This window comes from Camelus bactrianus, chromosome 14 (genome assembly GCF_048773025.1).
Source record: "Camelus bactrianus isolate YW-2024 breed Bactrian camel chromosome 14, ASM4877302v1, whole genome shotgun sequence".
In the NCBI taxonomy this organism is placed as follows: Eukaryota; Metazoa; Chordata; class Mammalia; order Artiodactyla; family Camelidae; genus Camelus; species Camelus bactrianus.
Window position 1 is genome coordinate 11,841,012 of NC_133552.1, and position 27,123 is coordinate 11,868,134.

Below are 27,123 nucleotides of genomic sequence, written 5' to 3' on the forward strand. Positions count from 1 at the left end.
AATGTTCTTCATATTAGCTCTAGGACACACACAAAATTAACGCTTATCCAAGAATTAAACAAAACATATAAACTATCTATTGTATCCACAAAGTTTATTTTAAAAAATTGTTAAAAACTAACCGTACAGGAATATTTATTCATATACTTAAAAAAGTTTGTTCCCCAGGTTGAAGGAAAATACATTAGAACATCTTCCAGACACCATCTTTATAAAAGTAAAACTTCTAGACGCTGAAATGTACTATAGTAGATTCTATAGTTTGCACTTTTAATCACAGGATTGGAAATCATTCTCCCTACTCCCCTGTCCCCCCAAATGTGGCAGTTATTATTCTTAAATCAATGACATTCAATCGTGTTATATACTACCACAGATCCTTAAACAGAGCACACACCGCATACTTACTAACAGGGCAAGTCTTCTCTATCCGTTGTCACATAATTATTTTAGGTAAGCATCTGATTTTAAGTACAAATAGAAACACTACATCCCGTGACTGTAAACATTCACCAAGAGCTTCCAGAGTACACTGAGCAACAGAGGTGGCCCAAGGGTCAGTCCAATGTTCCGCACTCATTTGGATGCTGCTGAGATTAAGAAACAAGTTTTGAAGGCAAATTATCACAAGCCTTACTTGTATTTCTGTAAGAAAGTAGTTCTGAAGACATATATATACATGTAGTAGTTGAAAACACCTGAAAGTCATTCTGAAGAGTGTATTAAGCACCATTTTCACTTACCTGAAATACATTGAGTTAAATTCAGCAGTGTACGTATGATCGTTAACGTCAGAAGTTAAAAGTAACTGTGGGCCTCAGGTCCCTTTTGTGGATACGTACGGAGTATGGATACTGAGTTCCAGCGATGCCAACAGGAACCACTCACGCATACCAAGGGCAGTTAGTCCCCCAGGGCCACATGCAACCCGTAAGTCTGAGGCACAACTACTACTTCTGTCAGTGGACGCTGTACAGGCAGATTTAAGGCTGTATTTGGCTACGAAGGGTTCAACCTCCTCCTTAGTATCCTCCCCACACAGATCACACACATGACTCAAAATCTCATAGGGTGGGAGGTGAAAAGTCCCTAAACACTTTCTTAACACTATTCTTCATACAATTTATTGTCAGCATATTTACATAGGGGAGTGTTCATACTAAAAAAATTATTTAAAAAAACGCAACCATGTTTTTAAACCCTTATCCCAGTTTCCCCAGGCTCATTCTCATCCTCATTTCCTGACTTTTGGCCAACTTCACATTTGTCACATTGTTCACTGCAGTCCTCAGGCATCCGATGTTGTTCCAAAGGAGAATCTGTATTACAATATATTCATTGCCACCCACTCTGGGACAGGCCTGGCTGCAAAGAAAACGGTGTTCCTGGTGTTGAAGGATAACTAGGAAACCCGTCCGGCTGAGCTGGATAGCTTTCCAGGGCTGAGGCTGAGTGGACCTGGCGAGGAGCAGAACGCACAGGTTAGCAGAGTGCCAAACCCAATCAGGCCTCCTTGCTTCTGACCGCGCCATACTACAGGCAGTTAGAACAGGAAAGAGAAAACTGCGGGGGCAAGTAATTTTGCTCAGTCTCCTGGAATTTTTAAGAAACACTCAAATTTTTTCAGATGGTAGAGTTGCATAAAAATGCCTTTAAAACATTTAATATCCTAAAACAAAACAAAAAAAGGCAGTAGGTTTTCTAGAGAAAATTTGCTTTAATGGACCATTATTTTAGGTTAAACTGTAGAAGACAAGCTAAAATTTAACTGTCATATCTAAAGAGTCCATCTGTAAAATCTCCAAACTGAGATTCAAAAGTCTGTAAGCAGGAAAAACAATTCAGAGAGATGAATGTATTGTACCACTGTTATCCTTCTGAAGGAAGACAAGATTCATTTGCCGATTTGCAGAGAATTAGTCATCAAATCTCCAGACATTCTGCTAAGAGCCATTTTTGCCAGTGTTGGAATATCACTATCCGCATTGCGAGGTCATCACTACAGAAGCCAGGATAAACACGTTACCGTTTTATTCAGGCCTGACGCTGCCTGCTTACCTGCTGTAACAATGCTGACTGTGCGGCTGCGTTTTGCTGTAACTCCTGCAAGGATGACTGTGAAGGGTTCTGGGAAAACCCTGGGATACCCGGGAGGGACAAAAGGCCTGGAAAGACAGAACTGCCTGCAGCTTGGAGTCCAGATGATAAGCTAAAACAATAGACAGAAGAACAAGTCAAAATGCAGGTGAGACATAAAAGCTATTGCTTCTATATTTGTCAAATACTATCTCAAGATGTTAAAAAAAAATCGTAGAATTTCTGTTGGAAGGAACCATAAAAGTCAGCCACTCACTGATAGAAAACTTACTTTCCATTATAAAGTATATTAGTCTGAATTCAGTGAGTCTATGTTTTGCATCTAATACGTTTTACAATCAAGCTAAATTAACAAATACAAATCCTACAACTACCTGAGCAGGCATTAATATTTTTATCTATCTTAACGTGGTCAAAGGGCCATAAAACATTTTTTGAGCATTGACATGTCAACCCAGAAAAATACAATTCTGCACCATCAACTGGATTCTTTCATTTGAAGGACTTAAAAAAAATAAGCCTATAAACTACAAGTTAGGTAGAGAATGATTTCCCCTCATCTCCAAAGTACCCACATACCCGGCCTGGGCGACAAGCGCGGAGTTGAAGTTGGAACTAAAGGCGGAAGCGAATCCGGGGAGGACGGGAGCTGGCGAAGGCGCGGTGGCGGCCACGGGCAGCGGCGGGACGGCGGCCACGGTGGAGGGCGCCTGCAGCCCCGGGAAGGAGGGCAGGGCTGGGGCGGCGCTGGGGGTGTTGGAGACGGAGAAGCCCGGGTAGGAGGGCGTGGAGGCGGGCAGGGGCCCCTGTGCCACGGAGAACAGGGAGGGGACGGCGGTGGACAGGTTGAGCGGGAAGGGCGCCGCAGACACCGGCGCCGCGGAGGCAGCGAGTCCTGAGAGCGCGGCCGGCCCCGTGGAGCTGGGGTGAGGGAGGGGTGCCGAGGTGGCGGGGGCCGTCGAGGTGGCTATTAGCGCCCCGGGGAGGGACACGGCGGGGTTGAGAGGCGGGTTGCCAGCCAAAGGGAAGTTATTGGTCAAGGAAGTGAAAGGAGGAAGCGCAGTGAAGACGGGAGTGATGGGGGCGGAGGAGCCGGGCGGGGGCAGGGCGATGGAGGACAGGGGGTTGGAGACATTCAGGGGCGCACTCAGGCTGGAGAGGCCGGACAGCGCAGGGTTAAGGCAAGAAGGCAAACTGATGGGCACCGAGGCCGACGTGTACGCCCGGCCCAAAGTCCCCGCCAGACCGAGGGTGCCGTGGGAGGGGGTCGCGGGGTGAGACGGGCCTTTGAAGGCTGACGGAGTGGGACTCGTGGGCTCGGTTTTGATCATGACGGGGAGGGTTGTGACAGCGGGGGCAGGGGTGGACGACACGCGCAGGTCTGAGTTACTGGGGTGGGCGCCGTGCAGCAGGGTGGCCGAGGAGCCACAGCTAACGGGCACTGAGGTCGCGGATGCCGCAGGCGTGGCTAGAGGAGCCGGCACCTGCAAAGTGGCGGGGGTGGAAGTGGAGCTGGTGGCCTGGGAGGGCAGGCCGGGGAACAGGGCCAGGCCCGGGGTGGAAGACCTCTGCGGGGCGGGGACGGCCGGCGGGCCGTAGCACTTGTTAGGGGCCGAGGCCGGGGAATCGGAGCTCTGGTTAGTAAGCGCAGAGAGCGAAGCCAGCCTGCTAGTAACGGCAGAGGGTAAAGCGGCAGAGTTGATTAGACTGGTATCATTTGATGTCAGGAAGCCTTTCAAGGCAGACAGAAGAGGATTATTCACAGCAAGTGGACAAGCGACACTGGGAGCAGAACCACCGGTGATTACAGAAGGAGGCGGGTTGGACACCCCTTGGGAGGCTGGTGTTAAGGTCAAGGGGAGACCTGCAAAAACCGATGACAACGAAGCAGAATTTAGGCTGTTGGCAGAAGCAGCAGTAGAGGAGGCAGAAAAGGGGAGGCCGGTGAAAGGGGCAGAAGTAGAAGCGAACGTCTCACTGGAAGCAGAGGTGGCCCGAGGCGCAGACGTGGCCTGAGGGGCTGGGGCAGGAGCAGCGGAAGGACCTGGCAGCGGAACGAAGCCAGAAAAAACGGCAGGAACAGGAGCCGCTGTTGCGCTGTGGCCGGAAGTAACAGGTGCGGCCGGCAAGGAAGGGGTTCTGATAACCGTCGGGTTGGGCGTGGACGGCTGAGGCGTGTGAATGGCTGAGGAGACCTGCCCCGGGAACACAGGGAGGACAGCACTGGGCAGGTTCATCCCGGAGACGGTGGCAGTGGCGGCTGCTGACAGGTGATTCACGGGCTTCACCGGGGAAGCAGTGGGCACGGGAGTTGCAGCAGGTGTCGAGGGATTGGAGCCATGAGGAGAGAAGAGCTGACTTGCTGGGGTAGAAAACGCTGGGAGGTGGGGGGGGGGGGCGGGAGACAAGAATTTATCATCACACTGAAATGTCAACTTTTAACTCAAAAGAAATATATAAATTTTTTGTAATATTTAAAAAACATCACAGAAAATCAGTGACAGGTGTAAGAGGCTATTGCAACATATACATTGCTGGATTCCATTTTCCTGATTTTCACCAGGTAGCCTCATAGATCCAGCTGAGTTCTAGCCTCTGCTCAGAGCAGCCCTCCAATTCGCAGTGGGGAAGCCTCGAGAAGTGAGCAAATACACTTTCCTTTCATAGTTTCCCAATTTTTAAAAACTGGGTGTACTTTACCTTCAATTCTCTCAAACCACTTATCTAGAGTAATAATACAAGTCACCTCCCCTCTTAAGAGCTTTCAGGACATCAATTTCCTATTCGGGGCATACAAGGCCTTCCAGGATTCAGACCATCTCTCCAGGGGTCTTAGCTGCCACTCTGTGAGTTGAACTTAATATTCCAGATTATCAATCTGTATAGTTTTTCCCCCCAAGCCTTTTCTCATATTGACTCTTCTACGTGGCTTAACCTCTAACTTTACTTGGTTTGTCCTAGGAGCTCCTTCAGGGGCAAAAGCCATGTCTAATTCATCTTTAGAGTCTTGGCACCTTGCCCAGTGCACAGCACCTGTGTATTTAACATGTTTGCTGTACTGCACACATCATGATTACCTCAACTGCAGTTCTCAAACCCACCCAAGGACTTATTCTCAAGAATTCTAGAGTTTGCTATAATATTTTTATTATGATAAACTCTACAAATAAGACAAGCATTTTGGGGATGATCTGGGTTCCCTCCCTGAATCAGTTTAGTGAAACTGTTTGACTCTGAGCATCCTGTCTGTGCCAAATGGAATGTGAGATTAGGCAGCTAGTGTCAGTACGACAACCACCGGCCACTGCTGTGCTCACACCCGTCTGCTTCAGTCGTAAGCAGAGAATATTCCTTTTGCAGTGATAATCACATGAAAGACATTTTCATGGACTAAGACTTACATTTTTAAATCTAGGCATAATAAGAAATCCTGACTTAGGGAAGACATGGTCAGTGAAGTAATGCACTGTGTTAATCACGGGTGGAGAAGGGACCAGAGGAAAAGCAGAAAACCATGTCTACATCACACATCTGTACTAAGTGATGGCCAAAGGTGCCATACTGCTCTGAGCAAGCTTTACAGCTATTCTAAAAAATGAATATGGTAGGAGAATTGACAAACAGTAATATATAATACATGTATATAAACTTCAAATTCAAAAGGCTTGTAGGTGGCACCATGTTTATATCATAAGCAATAATTTAGTTTCAAGAAAGTAGCTATCATTTTAGAGTACACATGAGAATGGATTTGTACCTTTGTATTCAGTCTATTTTACAAGAACTAGAAGCTCAAGGAATATATAACCAGTTTTGTGTTTGTAAATAATGTGTCAAAAATTATTAGATTCATATTGGTTGGGCAACATGTGAAAACTCACTATCTTATTTAACTTCATGCTGAGGACCATGCAGTTAATAACAGATGGCAAGGTAAAAACCAAGCTGTCCCATAGTGTTCTTTATAGCAGCCTCTGTTGGAGATCTTTTCTTATAATAACACAAAAGCCATGCACTATTAATCATACTGCCCGCAGTTAAAATGCAGGAACACAAAAACAAACCCCCCAAAATATACCAGGATGAGTATTACTTTCCTGGCATCTAATTTGGTTGCTAACCATAAAACACTGTCAGATCCTGTGCTAAGTACCTTCCACACATCATTTAATTTGTCCTCACATAACCCCCTGAGAGAGGCACTAACACTCCCATTTTACAGATGGGCAATTGTGGGCTTGATGTGATTAAGCAACTTGTTAAAAGCCCATGCTGCTATCTAGTGGTGTTCAAAGGGTAGAGTTTCAGTTGTGCAAGATGAATAAGCTGCAGAGATCAGCTGTACAACATTGTGCCTACAGTTAACAATACTGTTATTATGTACTTAAACATTTGTTAAGATGGTAGATCTCATTAAGTGAGATGTGATCACAAGAAAAAAAAAAAAAAAGGGTCATGCAGCCGTGAAGTGGTGGAACCAAGATTTGATCCCAGGTCTGTCAGAGCCACATCCTTAAGCACTACACTAGCTTGTATTTATTTTTGTTTCTTAATATGGTTCAAAAAGGAAAAAAAAAAAATCTGAATCATGCTAACATAACATAGCAAAGGAAAACAAAGTATGCCTTTCCTAACAAAGGTACTTATGATGACATGATCTGTTTATCCTCTTCAAAACCAGCTCTATCCATGAGGCTGAGTATAAAGGCTGAAGATCCTTTCATCTCCTTTTCACAGAAGCTAAATGAGCTGCTCACGGTTACAAAGCTGGGTGGTGACAGAGCCAGGATCAAAAACTGGATGACCTGACACCTCACTCAGTGCCCTTTCCACCCCGCTATGCGACCACCTTAGATACTGCCAGCTAAAAAGCCCAGTGCTGGCACATCTCAGGGGATGGAATTCTCCCACTAAGACTCCTAGCCATGACCCTAATGATTAGACTCATGTGCTACTTTGCTACACGAGAAACAGTCCCAGGTGTGTCTCCACCAGAAGGCATCTTTCCTGACCGCGCACATCCTCAGCCAGCGGGAGAGCACACGGTCACGGTGCTGCTGCCACCTGCAGGCGTGATAGAGGCCACACCCCACCTGCAGTCCCAGCTCCACTCTCTGCTCAGGCGCTCTGTATTCTTCTCTCTTCTACCTTAAATTATGCTCCCCAAACTTACTAAAATAATTAAATCTAAAAGATGTATCTGACATAGTGCTTGTCAAAAACGGTTTTTATCAAAAAAGAAATGTGTTTATATTTAAAAAAAAAAAAACCCAAGGCTTCCAATATCACTTAATGTAAAGTGAATGAGGATACACTGCTACACAGCACTTAGACTGCACTGAACGTTTTGCTAACAGGATACAAAGGCATATGGTTATTTTTAAATCCAGTTAATATGTGCCTTTCAGGTTGTGTGTATAAAATGGACCAATATTAAGCCACTTTTAGCAAGCACTGATTAAATTTTTTAATCAGCAACTTTCCCCGAAGCCTAAAGTTTCCAAATACACTCAACACAAATTGTCCTCAGTGAGTAACAAAGCAGGCAACCAGGAGAGTTCTCTGGGTCAATTTCGGTACTTACTTTGACTCTGTGTGGGTTTTGACTGGCTGGAAAGGTCTTCATTTTCTACGTAAAAATAAATAAATAAATACATAAATAAATGTTGATTTCAAGCTTTAGTCAAATTATTTGCCACCATAATAATCAGAGCCTGAGGTTAAAAAAAGAAACACTCAAGATATACATGTATACCATGTCAGGAAAAGCAATGCATGCCTATGGAAAAAGAAAGGAAATGAAAATCACAGGAGTAACTATATGAAGACTGCTAGGATTCTGAGCATTTGATCCCCATCATTTCTCTTTAACTTATCAGGTTTTAAACAAACATTGTTACTTTATAGCTATGTTTAAGAAAGCTTTCGGGAAAGAAGACGATGTCCCAAGCGTGCCATCTAGGAGAAAGAGCAGCAGGCGTGCAGAGAGGAGGCGCTGTCACTGGCTAAGTGGACAGTCACTCCTGGGGCACTGCGGCTTACTACAGTGGGAAGGCTTGAAGGTGGGAGGTGGATGCTGAGGGCAGACCCCACTGCCATCCGAGGGGCCAGTCTCACAAGCCATGGGGATCACCAAGCAAATAGACAGAGTCTCTGCCTACTTGCAGCTCTCAGCTCTAGAAAAGGCCCCGTGCCAGGAGCTATCAGGGAGGACTACGCTAGCTGAGGCCGACTTGAAGCCTGTGAGACCAACAACCTAAAGCACACTCCTCTCCACCTGCAAGGGAGAGGACCTAACCACCCCGTTAGTCAAAGATGCAATGGGAGAAAATTACCTCTCATGGCTTGACAATAACTGCCCGAGAAATCAACAATGTGAAGGACACAAGGTTCAAAGGAAATCCAACAGCAAAAAAAGGTCACAGCTTGTTTAAGGACTTGGCACAAATAAACAACCTAAACAAAGGGTGTCTATCAATGGAGAGTCAATGAAAGAAAGAAAAAAGGACTTTAAAATCCTGTAATGCAAAATAAGAACACATACACATAAAATACTGCAAGAAAATAAGCAGAGAAGGTGAAGACTTTCAGATATAAAAATGTGACTCCAAATTAATAAATGCCAAAAATGGTGAAAATTAGAAATAACATTGCTGAAAGCTAAAATACTTAGTTGGAAATAAGAAACAATAAAAAAATACTATTTAAAATGGCAAAAATACAAAAAAAGAGTATCATAAGTGAACAGCCAAAAAATTTAGAACAGTGCAAAATAAGAGTATCAGAAGGAGAAAAAAAGAACAGACGAAAAGGCATTAATTAAAGGAATATAAAAACAAAATTTCCCCAAGCTTTAGAGACTTGGGTTTTCATATTCAGAGGGCTCCAGGGAAGATGAATGATAAGGTCCACACCCAGACATCCTGGTGAAATGTGCGAACTCCAAGATTAAAGACATCTGTGAACTCGAAAGAGAAGGAGTATTTTCTTTGTCAGCTTATAGGGGAAACCAAGGTTCTAATAAAGAAAAGAAAATTAGCTGGAATTGGGTTTCTCCTCTACAACTCTACACGTGTGCCCTTTTTGAAAAAGCTGCTTAGAGAAGTTTTCTGCTAAAGGAAAATTAGAATGAGCATATCAGGATGGGGCATCAAGGAATAAACAGTTAAGAAGCCGTAAGTTCAGAGGCACAGAAGGAAAAATGCGTAGTATCCCATCAGAACACACAAACTGATGAAAAAGGAGACAGAGCGTGGGAGCCACATGGTGGAGTGCAGGGCAGCGGTTTGCAGCTTCTCTACACGACAACCACCAGGAGTGCAAAGGCAATCACTAGCGACACTACACACAGAAATTCGGAGTTTGGGTAGGGGCAAGGAGAGAAGGATTGCTAAAAAATAAAAAAAAATTTGATTAACCCAAGTAAACCAAAGTAAAGAAAATGAAAAACTGGGGAACAGAATAATGAGTACAAAAATAAAATGGAAGGACTAAAAACAAATATATAATTTTTATGATTACAGGAAATTCCTATTAAATCTCTCCTTTACTGGTTTAAAATTCTGAATCCAACTATATATAATTCATAAACCAACTAATTTATCAAATAAACAAAACCCTAAAAAACCCTGAAAATAAAGATATAGGCGAAATACTTTTGTAAAATAAAACAACAAGGAGTGAGGGCAGTATCAATCCTTACAAAGGCCAGGGGGAAAAAGTTAAAGTATAACCCAGCTGAAATTATTTTATACCCAGAAAATTCAAGAGCCTTCCAAGAAAAAAAAAAAAAAAAAAGAATAGGTAATTAGTAATAAGCACCTAGAAACAAAATATTCCATTTATAATTGTAACAAACACATACCTGTAAAATCCCTAGGCACAAACCTAAGGCAAAGGACCTATATGAAGAAAATTACACACTTATCGAAAGAGATTAAGTAAGCCCGGGGGAAAACACAGTGCCATGTGACAAGACTTAAAGACACACACATGACCGAATGGTCAAACTTGTAAAATGCCGTCTCCCCAAATTAGTATAAAACTATAAATACATAAATTCAACTCTTTTTAATTGCATAAACTGATCTTAAAGTTCAGATGGAGGGACGAATTTCCAAAAATGGTTAAGAAAAATAGGAAACTATAATGAGAGAAAGCTAGCCTTATCAGGTATCACAACACACCATAAGTCTGCTAATCAAATCAACATGGTATCATGGCATCATCATAACATAAAGTAACTAGACTGGAGCAGAAGTAAAGACCCTAGAATTAGAGCCATGTGTCTATATGAAAGCTTAAGATAAACGTGGAAATCCAATCAGCAAGGAAAACAGATCAGTTAAAATAAGCGGTGCGGACATGAACGGACTGGCTACTACCTGGAAAAAAATGAAGGTGAACCGCTCTATCACCCCTTTATGAAAATAAATTCCAGATGGGCCAAGAGTCTTACAAGACGTAGATTATCTGGACCACGTAGGGTTAAGAATACCTGACCCAAAATAATAACATGGTTCCAGCTTTCTTTCTTCCTGTCTTTGCAAAAATGTACAACTCTAAGGGCAAAAGTTACCATAAATAAGGGCAACAAATAAAATGACAAATTTTGGAAAAAATGTCTTGCAAGTTTAATCAGAGTACTCAGCTGCAAACATCAGAGCCACTCTGGCTAGAAAAAGAGAAAAAGAATTTATTAAATGCTATTAAGTAACTGTGAGTCTCTGGGAAGGGCAGAATTAAATTAATATAGAACTTAAGTTCCATCCCTACCCTACATATATACGAAAGTAAATGGCAAGTAGATTAAAAGCTATATATTTAAAAAGAATCACTATAAAAGCAATTAGAGAATACAGATGATATTTTTACACTGCCAGGATGGGAAAGGGTTTCCTAAACGAGTCAAAATTCAGAAGAGTCAAGCAGTAACTAATCGAAATAAAAATTAAACTTTTGCAAAGACACACAGAAGAAAACAACAGCTAAACCAGCCCTATCAAATTGGCTAAAGTAAAAACAAACAACAAAAAAAACCCCAAACTGTTAATACCGCATTTTGAGGGAAACCACGTACGCATATATCTTCACTGGCAGGTATCAACGGGCACAGTCTTTTGGGAGAATAATTTGCCAAGATACAGAAAAATATTTCCACTTCATATCCCAGTTCACAACAGACCCGAAGGAAAAGGGGCAACGGGGAGATACTAGGGAGGCTTCAGCCCTTCTGAGCACCTTCTTTCTTCCTATCTTTGCAAAAATGTAAAACTCTAAAACAATAAAATTGAGCATCATTCTGAGCACCTTCTTTCCTCCCCAGGGCAGAAGGAAGACGCCCCCATGCTGACACTCATGAAGTCAGCGATGCTTTTCCACATCCTGTAGTTTCCTCCTCATGAGCAATGGTTCTTGTTTCTACCACGCGCTCATGTTCACACACAGGGGCCAAGGCCGCTCTAGTGGGATCTGTATGTCATGCTCAGATCCATCATCAGGCTCTTGGGCTGTGCTCCCTGCTAGGACAGCACCATGTCACACAGCTGTCTCCTCCAAGGGGACCGTGTGAAGGTTACAGACGTCTGACACGCATCATCACGTGAACTCACCTGCTGCTACTGGATTAGGAGTATACGGAGGCGGAGGGGGCACGCCGGGAGCTATGACACTGGCTAATGGTACCAGCCCTGCATTGTTATAAGCACCTGAAGTAGAAATGCAATAGAAACAAATACATAAAATTGAGCATCATTCTGAGTCAAACTGTATGGGCCGCGATCTAATTTGTTTCTAAAACTGTTACACAGTGGGTACACTTTACAAGGAGGCTGGGTCTAGGTATAGGTGAAGAGTAGATCAAACAAGACAGAGACCTCTGTTTCCCACTGCCGGCTCATTCCAGGCATAAGTTCATGGAAGAGTATGGTGGGCAGAACCTGCCAGACTTCAATTATTTGCCTTTTCTGTCAAAGTATACACACTTGGCCTTTTAAAGTTAGAGGATGCCTTTGAAATACCAACTCTCCAAAAGGGATTCGAGATGATTCACCCATAGGCAAAAACCCATAAAAATAATTAATGATGAAAAGTAATGTACAATTAATTTATCAAAAGGAAAGTGTCCTCCATAAACTCTGTTGCACCACTGTAGACCAAGACACTGGTGGCTGACTGTGGGCAAAATAAAGCTCATGACAGCGTATCTCATAAGAGTTCCAGATTTCCAAAGTATATAGACCAACACTTACTTTTGATTTAGTAAATAAAGAGCAGAAAGAAAAACAGGTAAAAAGCGATGGAACTCCTTACTTGGTGCGATAGTTGCATGCGGCCGGCACGGAGGTATCGGATAAGGAACAGGCTTGTGTGGATTATAGGTTGAAGGAGGCTAGTGAAGGGGGAAAGTATGGCAGTTAGGAAAAAGTCAGGTCAGCAGTCTCCTGGCAAAACAAAACAATTTGTCTTTCAAAGCATTTAGGCCTAAGAGGCCAAAAACGCCCCAGCAGAGCAACCGCTACTGCACTAGCACGTGGCACACGAGGGAAATTTCTTCGCTTTAATAAATGTGGTGCCTGTTAAATTCCAAAGACAGATCCTGCCAAAGACTTTTATTTCAGTTGTAATCATCTCCAATGAAAGGCCATACCTTATCCTAAACAGAAATTCCTCCCTGGCCCAACCTAGGTTAATCCAAGATTTCCTATCTCGCCAATGTAACGCAAGAAAGCGAGTAGGTTTTGGAATCTCAGCTACTCAGGAACCTCCAACATCCTCCTGGGAATTCATCTCCTCATTCTTATCCTCTTCTCTCCTCTTGGAAGAAACGAGCACTTACTCATTTAGCATTTGTCATTCTGACAACTCTAGAATGTAGACCGGAATTGTATGAATTCAGTAGCTTGGTCGCTTTGCCTTTGGAAATCCACAAAGCTTTCATCTTATAGTTGATAGAACTTACATAAGTAACAAAGAACATGCGGAGGGTTGGTCTCTAGAGAATTAGAGGTGCCAAAGCTAGGCCAAACGCTGTCCTCTTAGCTACAGAGAGAGAGAGAGAGCACGTGCACCCACCCGAGGGAACTGGCTCCACGCCCTGGGAGCAGAGAGGACCCACTGGTGGTCAGGGACGGGGGAGCTCGGCCCCACGCCCCGGGAGCAGAGAGGACCCACTGGTGGGCAGGGACGGGGGAGCTCGGCCCCACGCCCCGGGAGCAGAGTGGACCCACTGGTGGGCAGGGACGCAGACTCTTCCCGGCTCTCACAATGCAGTCCTGGATGAGGTGGTAGGTCCTGTGCAAGGACAACGATCCGTGACTATTTCGCTCTGAGCACCTGGCAGGGGAGTCCCGGTCAGTGGGCAGCAGGACAGCGAGGCGGCTGTGTGGGGACCTCTGGCACTTCAGCTCCAACAATCCTGCAACCCGTGGGGCTGTCTCTCCTGTGCAGTTTCTATCCCAATCAGTCAATCCAATCACTCCCGTGAAAATACGCTCAACTTTCTGGCTCCGTCCTTATTAAACTAATACTAATACTAACTCAGCCACCGAGCCACGGTCTCAGTTAATGTGAACTCTCCAAACGAACAGACGAATGTGGCTGGAGAAAAAAACAAAAACAGTTCCACTGGTCTCACTTTACAATAAGACATTAAACCTCAAAAGTGCCCTTAACATGGGGAACTAACTATACTACATTTCCCTGTACCATTCATCCACTTCCCTGGAGTTTCTAGTAGACTTTAAGCTTCACAGCACAAAAGTGAAATTTATGCTTTGAACAGACAGAAAACTAAATGTCAGAGTTAAGCCTTGTTTGATTATTTATCTCCTAAACATACTGGTTTGGACGGTCCGAGAATCCGTGCAGCTATTCCTTTGCCTTCATTGGTACACTCTTCACCGTCTTTCTTCAAAGGGGTTCCCTATTTAAAAAAGAAAGATACCTGAGACTTGAAAAAAATAAAAGGCAAAAACAAATAAAACAAAAACACCCTCACTGCACTATACTGAAGAAAAGGACGTAACTTGGTAGGAGTCTAAGGCCCTGGATTGTAGACCCAGTCCTGCCCTGGCTGCGTGACCCTGATACAGTCCTCGACCCTCCTCTGCACAGAACCCTCGGAACAGGGACAGAAGTGGAAGGAAACACGTGACACACATGGATGACAGAAAAGCAGGATAAAGTACGTTCTAATTTTCCCTGCACAAGGGGAGTACCCAGAGCTAGACCTCCAGGGCTACAGGATACAATGCTCAAAGAATCCAAGAGTCCTTGCACACAGCTGGAAATAGGCGACAAAAAATAGTGTTTGTAAGCATTAAGTGTGCAGCTCATACGGACCTCATTCAAGACTGCTATAATGAACAGATCAGAATACACTGCCCACTATTAGACTGTCTCCCTAGGAATGTGTGTTCTAAATGGTACCTACTAGTCTGGAAGCTGGCTTCCAAGATGGCCCCAGTGATCCTCACCTCCTACGTGCAGCTCCCCCTGAATGAACAGGACTGAGCCCTGTGGTAATACAGGATATCCCAGAAATGAAGGCATTTGACTCCCAAGGCTGACCCACAAGAGACGACACAGCTTCCACTGGCCTTCTCCGGGGCTATCTGCTTTGGCAGGAGTCAGCTGCCACATCAGGAGGTCCTCACGCAGCACTATGGAAAAGTCCTTCCAGCCGAGAACAAGGACCTCCTGCCAACAACCAACACTGATCTGCCAGGTGTGTAAGTGAACCACCTTGGAAGCCTGGGCTTGTGCGCCAATCAAGCTTTTGGATGAGAAACCTGGAGCCAGAACCAGGCAGAGCCACGCCTAGATTCCTGATTCAGAGAAACTGCGTGAGATGTTAAGTGTTTACTGTTTCAATCCACTAAGTCTTAAAGCTATTTGTTACAGTGCAATAAAAATACACCATTCTTTGGAAAAGTTATTTTACAAAGAAGTTTGAGGAAACTTGGATGAAATAAAAACAAGTTTCTTACAGGACTTCTCAGAGCCTTTATTATGCAATGTGATGCTCCAGGGAGGAGACACTGCGTGCGGAGTTTCCCAAACAGACTTCACTGTGAAACTGAGGAATTACTACATGTAAATCAGTGCTTCTAAGATACTTGGAAAAACAAAACAAATTATCCTCTTTTATGTATGGCTTATTCTTCTGTACATTTTCCACAAATACTGTAACATAGCTTATGTATGAACTTTCATTCAGTGGTGAATCTATGAATTAAGTTGCTGACAGAGTAAAATTCCTTTCCTTTGTAGAAGTATCATCAACTGGCATTTTTAAAAAATGTCACAACTCTGCTCAATTTCATATTTAGCCACAAGAAGTTTCATACATAGCCACAAAACTATGCTTACTGGAAAAATGCCATTTATGCGACTAGGTTTTCCTTTGGGATATGGATTTCCTGGGATCGTTCCACAAGAAGATATCATAGCATGAGGAGCTTTGCAGCCCCCCTTGAAAGCCTGTAAAATAAAAAAGAAGAGGGTGGTTAAAAAATAAACACATAAACTCATAAAGTTAAGTATTCTGTATATTGAGAAGCCCTACAAATGAACATAAATTAAGGAACAGCATCCCAGTCAATCTGATCATACATCAGTCAGCACTTCCAGTGGTGAATATAACCAAAATTAGTAAGTAAAACCACTTCATTTAAATGGAATTATTTAAATGGTATCATAATTTCTTTAATGTCATAGGCAACAGACTCCTATAGAAAGGTATCTTCACAAGGGATTTTGTAAATTGTGTGTAAAAAAAATCCATTCACTATTTAATACGTCTCATTTCTCCAATGACCAAGAAGTAACACTGTCCGACTCTACAGACGCCAAGCTCACGTGACAGGCGAGGCAGCGTGCGCAGACGTGAAAGAGACACGGTCTCTGCTCTGAAGAAGTCTGTAACTTAGTGGGGAAAACACAAACAAGTAACATGGGACACTGGGTGTCCAAGGGGCTTACTGCTGAAAAAGTTAAAACAGTCGTCTGGGTGCTGGTGGTCAATATATTGTTACATAATCATGAGCTACACTGAGGGATGGGATCTTGGTCTGGCTCACTGATTATTGTATCCCCGGGTTCTAAAATGGTACCTAACACAAACTGAATTAGTGCTCATTATGTATGAAATAAATGAAAAACACTGTATTAGGTGACATATATTCCAATAAATCTATATTGTAGTATAAGAATACCAAGTTATAAATGTATATATAAATGTGCTCTATACATATTTTACAAGTGTGCATGATGTTATGCTTCATTGTAGAAGTATACTGACTTTATGAATTCATTCACAACACATACTATTAGCTATATAATCCAGCTCCCTACTAAACATCCAACCCTAAAAATCACCTCAATTTTTAGCTACCATAAATGTACCAGGATGAATGCCCTTCTGTACGAATGTGTATTTTTGTATCTATTTCCTTAGAATAAATTCTTAAAAATAGAATTTTGGGGTCAAAACGTATGAATATTTTAAAGGCTCTTCAAGTCTGCCTTTCAGGAAAGTTGTACTAATTTACATTGATTAAAAAGCCTACTCGGCAGAATACTCGGACCCAGGTCACTTCTGAGACGGGAAGTGACACGGTCGGAAAGCTTCATGAGGAAGAAAAGGCCAGCAGTAAATACACGATGTCTTAAAGAATTCAGTCCAAAAAAATCAGTGAAGAAGTTATTACTGTAAAGAAACGTGGGCTCAGATCTTGCCTTTGCTAACTCATGACGAAGGCAAGGTTCTCTCCTCTCCCTGACTCGGTGCAGGGCACGAGGACTGAGCCCAGCCGGGCTGCAGCTGCTCCTGCTACAGCAGGCTTCTAATCACCACCTCAGTTTCCAGCCACCACAGTCCTGAGAAACTACTGCCTTAGAGGACAAATCTAGTTTTCTAGGCTTGGACAAGTACCACTTCTCCACTCTTACAGATTTTAGTGAACAAGCTAGAATTCTGCTTTATTATTCATCTCTTATGAGTCGGATGAAAATTAGCCTGACGACCAGAGCCTTTAAACAGCCACGCTCCTGATACATCAATTAAAGATGGATGCTTGGAGCCACGGCAAAGCCACCGAGGGACGGAGAGCAAACACTTCAGGGGCTCAAGCCGAGGGGCCAGCTGGCTGCTCACTCTCCAGCCATCTCTTCGCCCTCCGGTGTCCCCGTCACCAGCTCTGTTTCTCTTCCTTAGACTGCAGGGTACCATTCCTCACCCAGCACATGGTGGCAGTCGGGTCACTCAACAATGTTAACACAGGAGCACGACTGGTACATTCGGAAAACCCAACGGGCCATTCAGACGGCAACCCTGGGAAGATTACCTGCTCGAGTACTCTCTTGCACCGTTTCTTCTCAGACATATTTACCCTGAACAAATCTTCAATGGGACGCGAGTTCTGTGCATCAACAATGTTTCTACCAAGGAAATACAATTTAGCTTTTCATTTAAGAATCTGGACACACGTATTTAACACATAAACACGAGTAAGCTTTTCCCTGCGACATAATGGGAATACTATGATTATTTAGTTTTCACTGGTGAATTAAGTAACATGTTTATCCATGTTTATCTAAAGATGGTAAATATAACAACTGACCTGACATTCATCTGACTACCTGAAAGTAACACAGTAATACTATCATTAAAAATCACTATTTTGAGATTCTTTCAAATATACCCTCTCCATGAGTGTCAGGAGAGCTACTGGCAATGAAACAAACCCATGTGCTAAATGCATATAAGCCATAGCTGACCTAAAAATGAAGTTTTGCCTTATGGTTTCTTTTAATTTTGTATTTTTCTGGTCATCTGTAAGTATAGAAAGGACCTAAAAATGCATGTGCTGTAAATAAACAGCAACTTACAGGCTCTTCCACTATGCAAGTCATCACACCCACTCCTCAAATCCCACGCCAGCTGCTCTCACATATCTTAACAGTAGTTCAAGTTCACGTCCCGACTAAGCAGGTGAGATCCTTATTTTCACAATTGAAGAAAATAAGGTCCAGAAAGAATAAGTACATATTAAGCCACAGAAATATGTTGTCAGAATGTGGAAGAACCCATCCAACCAGAAGTCCCTTTCCCGCCGAGCCTTTCAGGCCACTCAGAGTGGGCAGGCAGAGCCAGTCACCGAAATGTAGACAAATCAAAATAATCTCAGGAAGCCTTATTACTTTGTAAGTTATACACACATGCAATAAGCTCCCTAGTGACTTCGGTAACAATACAGCTCCATGCTTTCACAGCTTTTATCAGAGTTCCACTTACTAATATAATTCTGACCACATTAATACACACTGATGAGTTAAAAGATCTTTTAAAAGTCTTCCAAATTTTCTCCAATGAGATAAAAAGAAAAAGAAATACTTACGAAGCTAACAGTTCAAGAGCAACTAGTTTGTCTTTACTGAAGGTAAAACAGTTGAGTATATTGACCACTTCTGCTGGGTGAACAGCCACCATTTTCTATTAATAGAAAAATAATTTTATTTTCATCATGAGACATTTTCATACAGAAATTACCTTTTGGGCTAAGTATAATTAAATATTCTTAATATAACTATTTGAGGTGAAAACTGCTTAATCAAAAGTAAACCCTAACAACCATGTGAACTAAAATTAGGCTTTTTCAACGTAACTAATTGAAGACCTAAGTTCTCCTGTGTGCTCTTTTTTATTCACATTTCTCAATAGGGTCGTCTATAGAAAAAAAGTGTACATGTACTACTTTCCTCAGAAAGGCTATATAAAAAGGGGATGGTTACAAATACGGGAGACACACTGCTTGAGAAGTTAGGGAAAACTGCACTGTTCAGGTAGAGGGCCAGGTAGGCCACAGTCAGCACTGCTAGCAAGAGTCCCTGCTGCTGAACAGCGCTACTCCAGTCACAGTGTCAGGGAAAAGGAAAAGATGGGTTAAACAGGCTTCTTTACTGCAGAGCTTTCTAAAGAGTCTCGTTAATGTGCACTGTGACACTCCAAGACTGCGTGGGATGTTGCATAATTTATTTGACCAGGGTACCTGTATTTTTGAAAAGCAAGTCAATTTATAGATTTACGTTAACAGTGGAGGAAATTCAAAAGCAAAGTCAAGGTAAGGAGACCAATTAGAACAAACACTCAAGAGATTCCTAGAATTTGGAGTAGTTTTCAAACATTTTTTACTCCTATACCACCAAAAGAATTGGTAAAACGATATGCCCCTTTGTGTGATTTTAAACTGACATCCAAAATTTTTACCAGAAGATTGCATATTTGTAAAAGATAGGTTTCCTTATATGTAAGTTTATTATGTTTGTGGAAAACTTGGAACTACTGATCAAACTCACTTAATTTATGAAAATGTCCATATGTAACCTAATTGTTGAAGTCCAGTCTTCTGTATGAAAACAGTTAAGTCAGACTTACTTTGTCAGAAAAGGCTGGACTTAATTTAATTCAGAGAAGTGCATTAAGTTGTGCCTGTGCAACATTCTCACCTCTGATTTTTAATTCTAAGGAAGGTGGGCAGGCAGGCAGACCTCCGAGTTTTGTCATGAGTTTGTTGTCCTGATAAGACAAGGTCCCCATCATTATTTCTCGCTAAAGTTCTCTGCTTTGCTCCCCGTTTCAAGAGACTATTGTCTCTTTGGTCCTTGGAGAAAGATTTTCACCCCCAGCTGATGGTGGATGAGTAAGATAACCCTCTTTATTGTTGTCATTGTAAAAAAGAAAAAAAGCAACTATTAAAAGGAAGAACTGACACACCCAGACACTTTCTTAGGCAAATTCGTTTAGGAAGTCAAGAATCTGCCGTTTCCTCCAGGCTCCCAATGCCTGAGACTCCCAGGGAGCTTCCTACAGCCGGACCCCGTCTGACGGGGAGACCCCAGAAGAGCTGGGCTCCGCGGCTGAACGTCCCATTCAGCAGCCACGGGACACGTGCGCCTGCTCACGTGGAAGTTAAATAACTCCTCAAACATGCCCTTCCTCAGACAGACTAGACACCTTTCAAGTGCACGAAAGCCACATCTAGCCAGTGGTTATCATATTGGACAGAGCAGCTGTAAAATGTATCCATCATCACTGGAAGTTCATTTGGACAGTGCTGGTCTAAAAAAATGTAAGTATATACAGGTCTGACTATTCTCCCAAGACTAAATACAAGAGGGTGAAGATATACAAAAATATAAGGAAGTAAATAAAAATACTTAAGAATTCAAATCCGATGTTCTGCTTGTTTACAGATATTTCCTACTCCAATGTGCTAGTTAGGATCCTGTACAATTTAATAGTATGGTGTATACAATTTAAATTTACAGTTTGGGAAGTTTGAATTTTTTAACACAGTTATTTTGAAGAATCAAAGTACGATGAAATTTAGGGTCAGTTTTTTTTAACGCAAACAAAATACAACTTGAGATGAATTCTAGAAAACTAGGGGAGAACTCAAACTACTTAAATTCTACATTCAAAGGAAAAATGAACTACTTACATGCTGTAATGCTTTCATTGCCTTCAACTGAGGCTCAGCCCAGGAGAAATACCTCAGTAAATCAACCACCTGGAAGCAAAGAACTAATTCAGCTCAAACGACAATGTGTTTGCAAACATTGATACAAGATTTATTTCCACACTTTCAATTACTATTCAGAGTGTGCTTCCTGTGCCCAGATGATGAGGCATCAGCCTGACACCAGAGGTCAGCTGCCTTGTGCAGCTACTAAAATTTAAGTCAACTGAAGTCAAATCAAATAAAAACTTCAGCGCCTTACTGGCACAAGCCACATCTGAAAGGCTCAACAGGCATACACAGCCTGCAGCGACCATCACGGCTGTGCAGAGAGAGAGCATGTCCCACCAGCACAGACAGCCTTGGTCAGCACTGGTCCAACGGCAAAGGAAGGCATAAGGGGCAGGAAAAAGAAAGTACCTAAAGAAAAGGGAAGTTGGAAAAGTACTAGATGGAGATAAAATGTCCGCTTAGGAATGTAAACATATAGTATGAATGGAAAACTTAAAAAAATTTAGTGGAGAATGACAGTTTTAATCAATCACCAAGGGTGTTCAATGGTGGGGTTTGATGTAGGTCTACTAACGTCTGCTCCTTTACTTGAATCTGGGGGACATACTACTCTTACTGAGACCCGATCTAGTCCCTAAAGATGTACTCTCACCATGAATCCCTCCAGCAGGTTCTAAACGGTAAGTCATTTTGAGAGCACAGAGAGCCAGGCTCTCCCCCGCCCAGCATGGCCAGTGCGCTCCAGACAAGGGAGGGAGACATCGCGCAGCAGCCAGTGAGGGGGAGCAGGTGGCTCCATCCCAGCACTGACGTCGCTGCGCGGTCACCACCAGCCTGTTCACTGCCTCCAAGGACGCCCCACAAAAAAAAAAAAAAAAAAGACTCAAGACAAGAGGGTAATAAAATCTGGGTTAATGGATTTTTTTTTATTGTGAGTTCCTAAAAATGTTTTAAGGTTTCAATTATTCCACAAAGCAAGGTTAGTGCTAGAAATGGGAGTGGTGTGTGAAGAAGAGTAATAATAGTTTTTGCTCCTTACAGAGAGATACACAAATAGCAAACAAGTTTTGTGTGCACTTTGTGTATAATTTGATATAAGTGCATGTCCTTACTTTTAAGGGCATAATGTTTTTGCTATACATAGTAAATGCTAGCTGGGACTCCACCAACCACACAACTTCACGAACTATCATGTCTGATATAGAGAGGAGAATCTTCAATGTAATAAATAGGATTCGAAGATCACACTTAGAAAGTAGCTTAATGAGACTTTTAAAGATTTAGCAAAATCGTTACATTTTTAGCAAAGTCATTAGGTTTCCACAATGGGAAATATTCTACAAAATTTCACATATACACACAGAAACACAAGAGAAGGAAATAAAAGCTATCTATCAGCTATGAGAAATTATTTATCTTTCTGAAACATTTAAATTCTAAGAAAGTATAAGGTAATTTTGAAAAGTAATGGGACAGCTGAAAAATACTCATTAAATAGGCAGCAAACATGCGAACCACAAAGTAGCTTTTAGGAATTTGGTAGGCAGAATTACAGGCTTCAAGTTACTCAAGTTTTGAAAGTCTTGAGAAATAGAGGAAAAGTTGGAGCACTTACTGACTCAGTCACTAGATTCACCCACTGTCTCTCCTGTGTGCATTCCCACCCTTTCCCAGAACTGTTCTCCAGATGTACATTTCTGTTTCTGTTTTATTTCTTTGTCAAGTGTTTTCCAAGTATCTCTTGGAAATCCAGCTTTCTCAGCATATGTGTGTGTATATATACATGCGAACCTATTTTTTTAAATCACTACACTCCCCCCAAAGCTAGGTGAAAGTTTCCACTATACCACCATGCTTAAAATTAAATTAGCCTTTTGGCAGTTATAGATACTACTTATTAGATGCTGTGTTTTTTTCTTATTGCTAAAATTTTTACGTAGTGGCTTCATATAAGAACATACATCACCATTTGTTCAAGTTTTATAAAATGTAGTGAATTTTGCAATGACTGACTTATAAATACTGTTCAAATTTAGGTACGATGACCATTAGAAGTTTACAAACGTATGATACTGTGCCCAGAAGGATAAACATTTTGAACTGCTTTTTGTAGACACTGCATTTAAAAAAAATCACGTTAGCATATGATATTGTGCTGAAAGTGGATATGTTCATAAAATATCCCCCCTATACATTCTGTCAAGGTTTCTGCTAAAACCGAAAGCTTCTGAAGCTCTTCAATAAACACAGCAACAAAGTTAAAGCACTTCTCAACCTGACCAGGCAAACAGACATTAATCAGAATATTGGTGTAAAAAAGCAAAAAAACAAAAGACTTTTGCTTAAACAAATAAGGGAGTACCTGTTCACTAGAGAAATATCCATGCACATATTCAATTGCTTTTAATTTGTACTCTGTCAAAACAGCCTGAAAAATACGGAAAAACAGAATTAGTGTATGTAAGCAGAACAGTAGTGTGTGTGTGTGTGTGTGTGTGTGTGTGTGTGTGTATAAAAACTGCCTAAGCAAGTCAAAGTGCCAGACCTTCTGCAGCCCCAGCACACAGAGGCAGCTGAAGTCACCGTGGTGATGTGACATTCTACCCTCCCAGGTCCACGCTGTAAGGGATACACTGAGGCAGCAGAAACCCCCCTCCCCAGGGCCTTCCTACTCACTCCTATAAAGGAGGGGAATAAATTGTAATAAACAAGATTTGCAATTAATAGAAGTTTAACACAGTATTCCTGTAAAAGTAATTGCAGTTTTAAATCACCCCAATTCAACCAAACTGACATTTTTAAGATTAAAGGTATCAGACATGATTCATTCCTCAGATAATTATTTATTGAGCAGCTACATGTGCTAAATGATACAGAAATACAAGTAGGACAAGGTCTACTCCAGGATCTCAGTATTTCTCCAGGGATATGAGAACCCAGGAGCCAAAGAGGGCTCTGACACTAACAGGCAGGGTGGCCTTTGAGAGGCATTTCAATTGCCCTGAGAGCCTCCTCACCCATAAAAGGGCCACCATTCACTCCCCGCCTCAGGTACCAGGAGGATAAAACAGTCAGGAGTGGATCTGACACATAATAGGTATGCAGCAAGTGACGGCCTCCAGCACCAGGAAGTTCAGAGAAGTCGTGGCCTTGACCCAGCACTGAAATAACATGCTCTCTCCTTGCAGCTCCTTGCTAAGCTCAGAGATGGAAACACCAGACTAACAACTAATCATTAAAAATTCCCGAATCCCCTTTGTATGGTGACAGATGCCAACTAGACTTATTGCGGTGATCATTTTGTAGCGTATGGAAATACGGATGGTGTTGTAGGTCAGTTATTCCCCCACCCCCCAACAAAGAAAAAAAATCAACTAATCCCTTTGCCTTTACTTCAAAACAACGATATTGGTACTTTTCACACGCATCATTCTGCTGGGAGAAAATATTATGACCAGTCAACAGAGAAACACATCCAGGGTGCCTAAATCGTTGAATTTTCACTGAAAAAGGGAAGGGAATGGTATCCTGGGTAATGTTTTCTTGGGAGTTTGATGATCACTGTCATTACAGGACACAATCAAAACTTTCTGGCCCAAATCCTCGATTGTCTTGACGCCAAGTTAGGTGTCACTCTCTCATCAGCACCTGAGAGGCCCGGCTGTCTCTCAGGCACAAGAGCAGCGCACTCTGGAGTCAGACTGCCTGCCCTGGAACACTGGACCCCACTAGCTGGGTGACTCTGAGCTGACGAGTTAACCTCACAGAGACGAGGTTTGCCATCGGTAAATGAGGGGGATAGCAGTACCGACACCTCAGGGTTGGTAGGAGGATCAAACCAAATAACGCCTGGACAAAGTGCTCCGAACAGGCACACTGAGTGCTCAGTTATTAATACTTATTATTATTATTATTATTATTATTATTATTATTATTATTATTATTATTATTACTACCACCATTACCACCTTCTTAAAAAGCAAATTAAATATTGCTCCCCCCCATTTCTTCTCCCTTTCTATTTCTTTTCCTAGTGACTTCTTACCTGCCCTTGTTCTAAAAGACAGTAGTGACCGCCAGTATTACCTATAGGCCTCTGGGGACACTCAGGAAGAGATTACCTGGTTTAAACCAAATTACATGTACAAAGTTTGAGAGCAATTTCCTAAAAGCCAACAGTAATTCTCACATTTACATATGCCTGTATTTTTATCCCATTTTAATAGCCTAAGACAATGCTGATGCACCTATTTGGCATAGACAGCAAAAAACATATTTTGATTCCAGACCAGAAATAAGGACTTAAGCTGCTATCTCCTGTGAGTCTGATTCTCATCTCTGGAAAATTTCCTATTCCCCTCATTAGTATTTACTATGTCATCTTTTTACAATTCAGAAGGGAGACAATATGCAAACTGACACCTTAGACCTTCCAAAAGTAGAAATCTACCCATCTACCTGGTCAAATTACTTTCTCATAAACAACAGTTTAATATCATCAGCTCATGGACAAACTGTGGCAAATTCTAAGTATATAGTTAGCAAGCTGACATTTATTTTATTGTAAATTTTCATTGGCCAAATGGGGTTTGCAAAAGCAAAATTTCATTACCAAAAAAATCAATATCCTCATATATGTAAATTTAGCTTAACAGGCAAATTTGAAAAAGCAAAAAGCTTTAAAAAGGATGAAGGAAAACAACTTTTTGCTTTATGGAGAATGAAGAAAACCAGCATGTCCATAGGCAATTGTATTAATAATTTCATAAGCTTAAATAAATAATAATCACCAGAGCCCAAAGTAACAAGTCTTTTTCGCGTCAATCAAAGGTCTTAAAAGGTATGAAAACGGGGAGAGAACTGCCCGGAAGTTTCAAGCAGAGGACCGTGTATTAACATAAGAGTGGTCAGTCAGTCTTCCCAGTTTTAATTTTGTAAACTCTTATTTTTTTTTTTTTTGTGCTTGAAATACTGGCTTATTCTGGGAAGTAGGCTACGTACAATCGCTTCAAAAAGCAGCAAAAACGTGGAAAGCGGGAAAAAAAAATTGAAATTGAAGTTACTGAATGAAGCCCATTTCTAAGACTGTGACTTTAACTTAATGCCATACTACTCATTGGGACACTCGTTTTTTCCGGCCCAGGCAACAAATGCAGCCTGCTTATCCTCAGACTTTAAAAACCCGTCACAATAGTAACTACCATTAAAGAAAATTTCTACGTATTATCTCGAGTTTTCAGTCACTCTTACGTTACGCAGAATTTGAGGAAATCGGTTCAGAAACGTTAAATCATTTATCCGAAAGTGAAGAGCTACTAAAGATTTGCAGAGCGGGCTTCGAAACCGAGGTCTCTCTGAATATAATTCCCGCAATACCGCACCGATTCTCAGGAAGTTTAACGTTAACATAATTTCTCTTTGTATCAATACATGAACTTGTACGCTATACGTTAAAATTCCAACGAGTTTTGCAATCTTAAAACCCGTACTTTACACAATCTGCAAGCAGTCCCTCGGAGAGAATAAATCATGAGAATTCTTAGCTTTTAGACTGATCAAAGGAATTAAGTGCAATTACCTTTCTAATTTCATCCAGCACCGTTTCAAAGGACTTTTTGTCCATCTTGACCACGAGGTTGTAAGAGTTACACTTTCAATTACAAAACGTTCATCCCTGGTCTGCTCCGATAGTAAAAATGTTTATAGCTGAGAAGGAAAAAAAGACTCAAGGAGCAGGAGAAAGGATGCGAAGAGGTAGAGCACTTCAAACTCTGCAAAAATTTCTAAAAATGGAGACTTATAAAAACTTTTTATTAAAAACAAAACCCGTGAGGCTTCCCCAGCTTCTTTGCAGAAAGCTTCAGGACCCCGCGGGGAAGAGCCGGGTCTTCTCTGAGTCCTGCAGAGAAACCCGGGGTTCCGAGCCGGGGCTGAGGTCGGTCCTTGCCGCTGAAGGCCAGGCGCCGCCGGGGAACGTCGCGAAGCCGCCTTCCCAGGTGGAGTGGCCGGGAGAGCAGAGGCACTCGCGCCCCGCGTCCCACGGATGGCGAGCAGGGAGGTACCTGTCTCTCGGCCCGCACCAGCGCCTCGGCTGCCGCCCTTCACTGCCGCGAACCTGGCCTCATGGCCCGGCTCGCTCCCACTCCCAGCAGCTCCGCCGGACTCCTGGGTCCCGCAGCCCCGGCAGCGGTGGCCTGGCAGGCTCTTTGTTACCAGCTGCCTCGGCTTCCGGGAGCGGGCCGGCGGCAGGAGAACACCGGGAGCCGGGCGAAGGGGGGCACGGTCTCTGCCAGGGGGACTCCCGAGCACCGCACGACCGACAACGCCAGGGGCCCTTCCTGGTTATCCCTACAGCTCCCCTAGCCCGGCTCACGGGGGCCTTCGGCAGAGCCCGTCGCGCCCGAGTAAACTTAACTGTGCGCCGCCAGCTTAGGCCACTCTACTTGAGAGCCTATGGCGGGGTCCTGGTGTGGGAATGTAGATGTCCATAGCG

General features: G+C 42.6%; 1 protein-coding gene across 1 annotated transcript; it reads right to left on the bottom strand.

The window, feature by feature from the left end:
* Positions 1-73: 73 nt before the first annotated feature.
* PROSER1 (proline and serine rich 1) lies at positions 74-27,081 on the bottom strand. The gene is made up of 13 exons (XM_074378092.1): positions 26,209-27,081; positions 22,993-23,058; positions 20,601-20,669; positions 18,498-18,592; positions 17,445-17,538; positions 15,469-15,579; positions 13,937-14,020; positions 12,409-12,487; positions 11,709-11,804; positions 7,682-7,726; positions 2,677-4,474; positions 2,059-2,209; positions 74-1,458 (listed from the first exon to the last, which is right to left on the bottom strand). The coding sequence occupies exons 1-13, from the start codon at positions 26,251-26,253 to the stop codon at positions 1,336-1,338; spliced, it is 2,856 nt and encodes a 951-aa protein (XP_074234193.1). The 5' UTR covers positions 26,254-27,081; the 3' UTR covers positions 74-1,335.
* Positions 27,082-27,123: the final 42 nt, after the last annotated feature.

Excerpts from the sequence above, each read along its gene's own strand:
- PROSER1 (XM_074378092.1), bottom strand. The coding sequence starts at position 26,253 with ATGGACAAAAAGTCCTTTGAAACGGTGCTGGATGAAATTAGAAAG. Across the intron at positions 7,727-11,708 it reads TCCTAATCCAGTAGCAGCAG|AAAATGAAGACCTTTCCAGC; the intron begins GTGAGTTCACGT and ends ATTTTTACGTAG. Across the intron at positions 1,459-2,058 it reads AGTCAGCATTGTTACAGCAG|GTCCACTCAGCCTCAGCCCT; the intron begins GTAAGCAGGCAG and ends GCTCCTCGCCAG.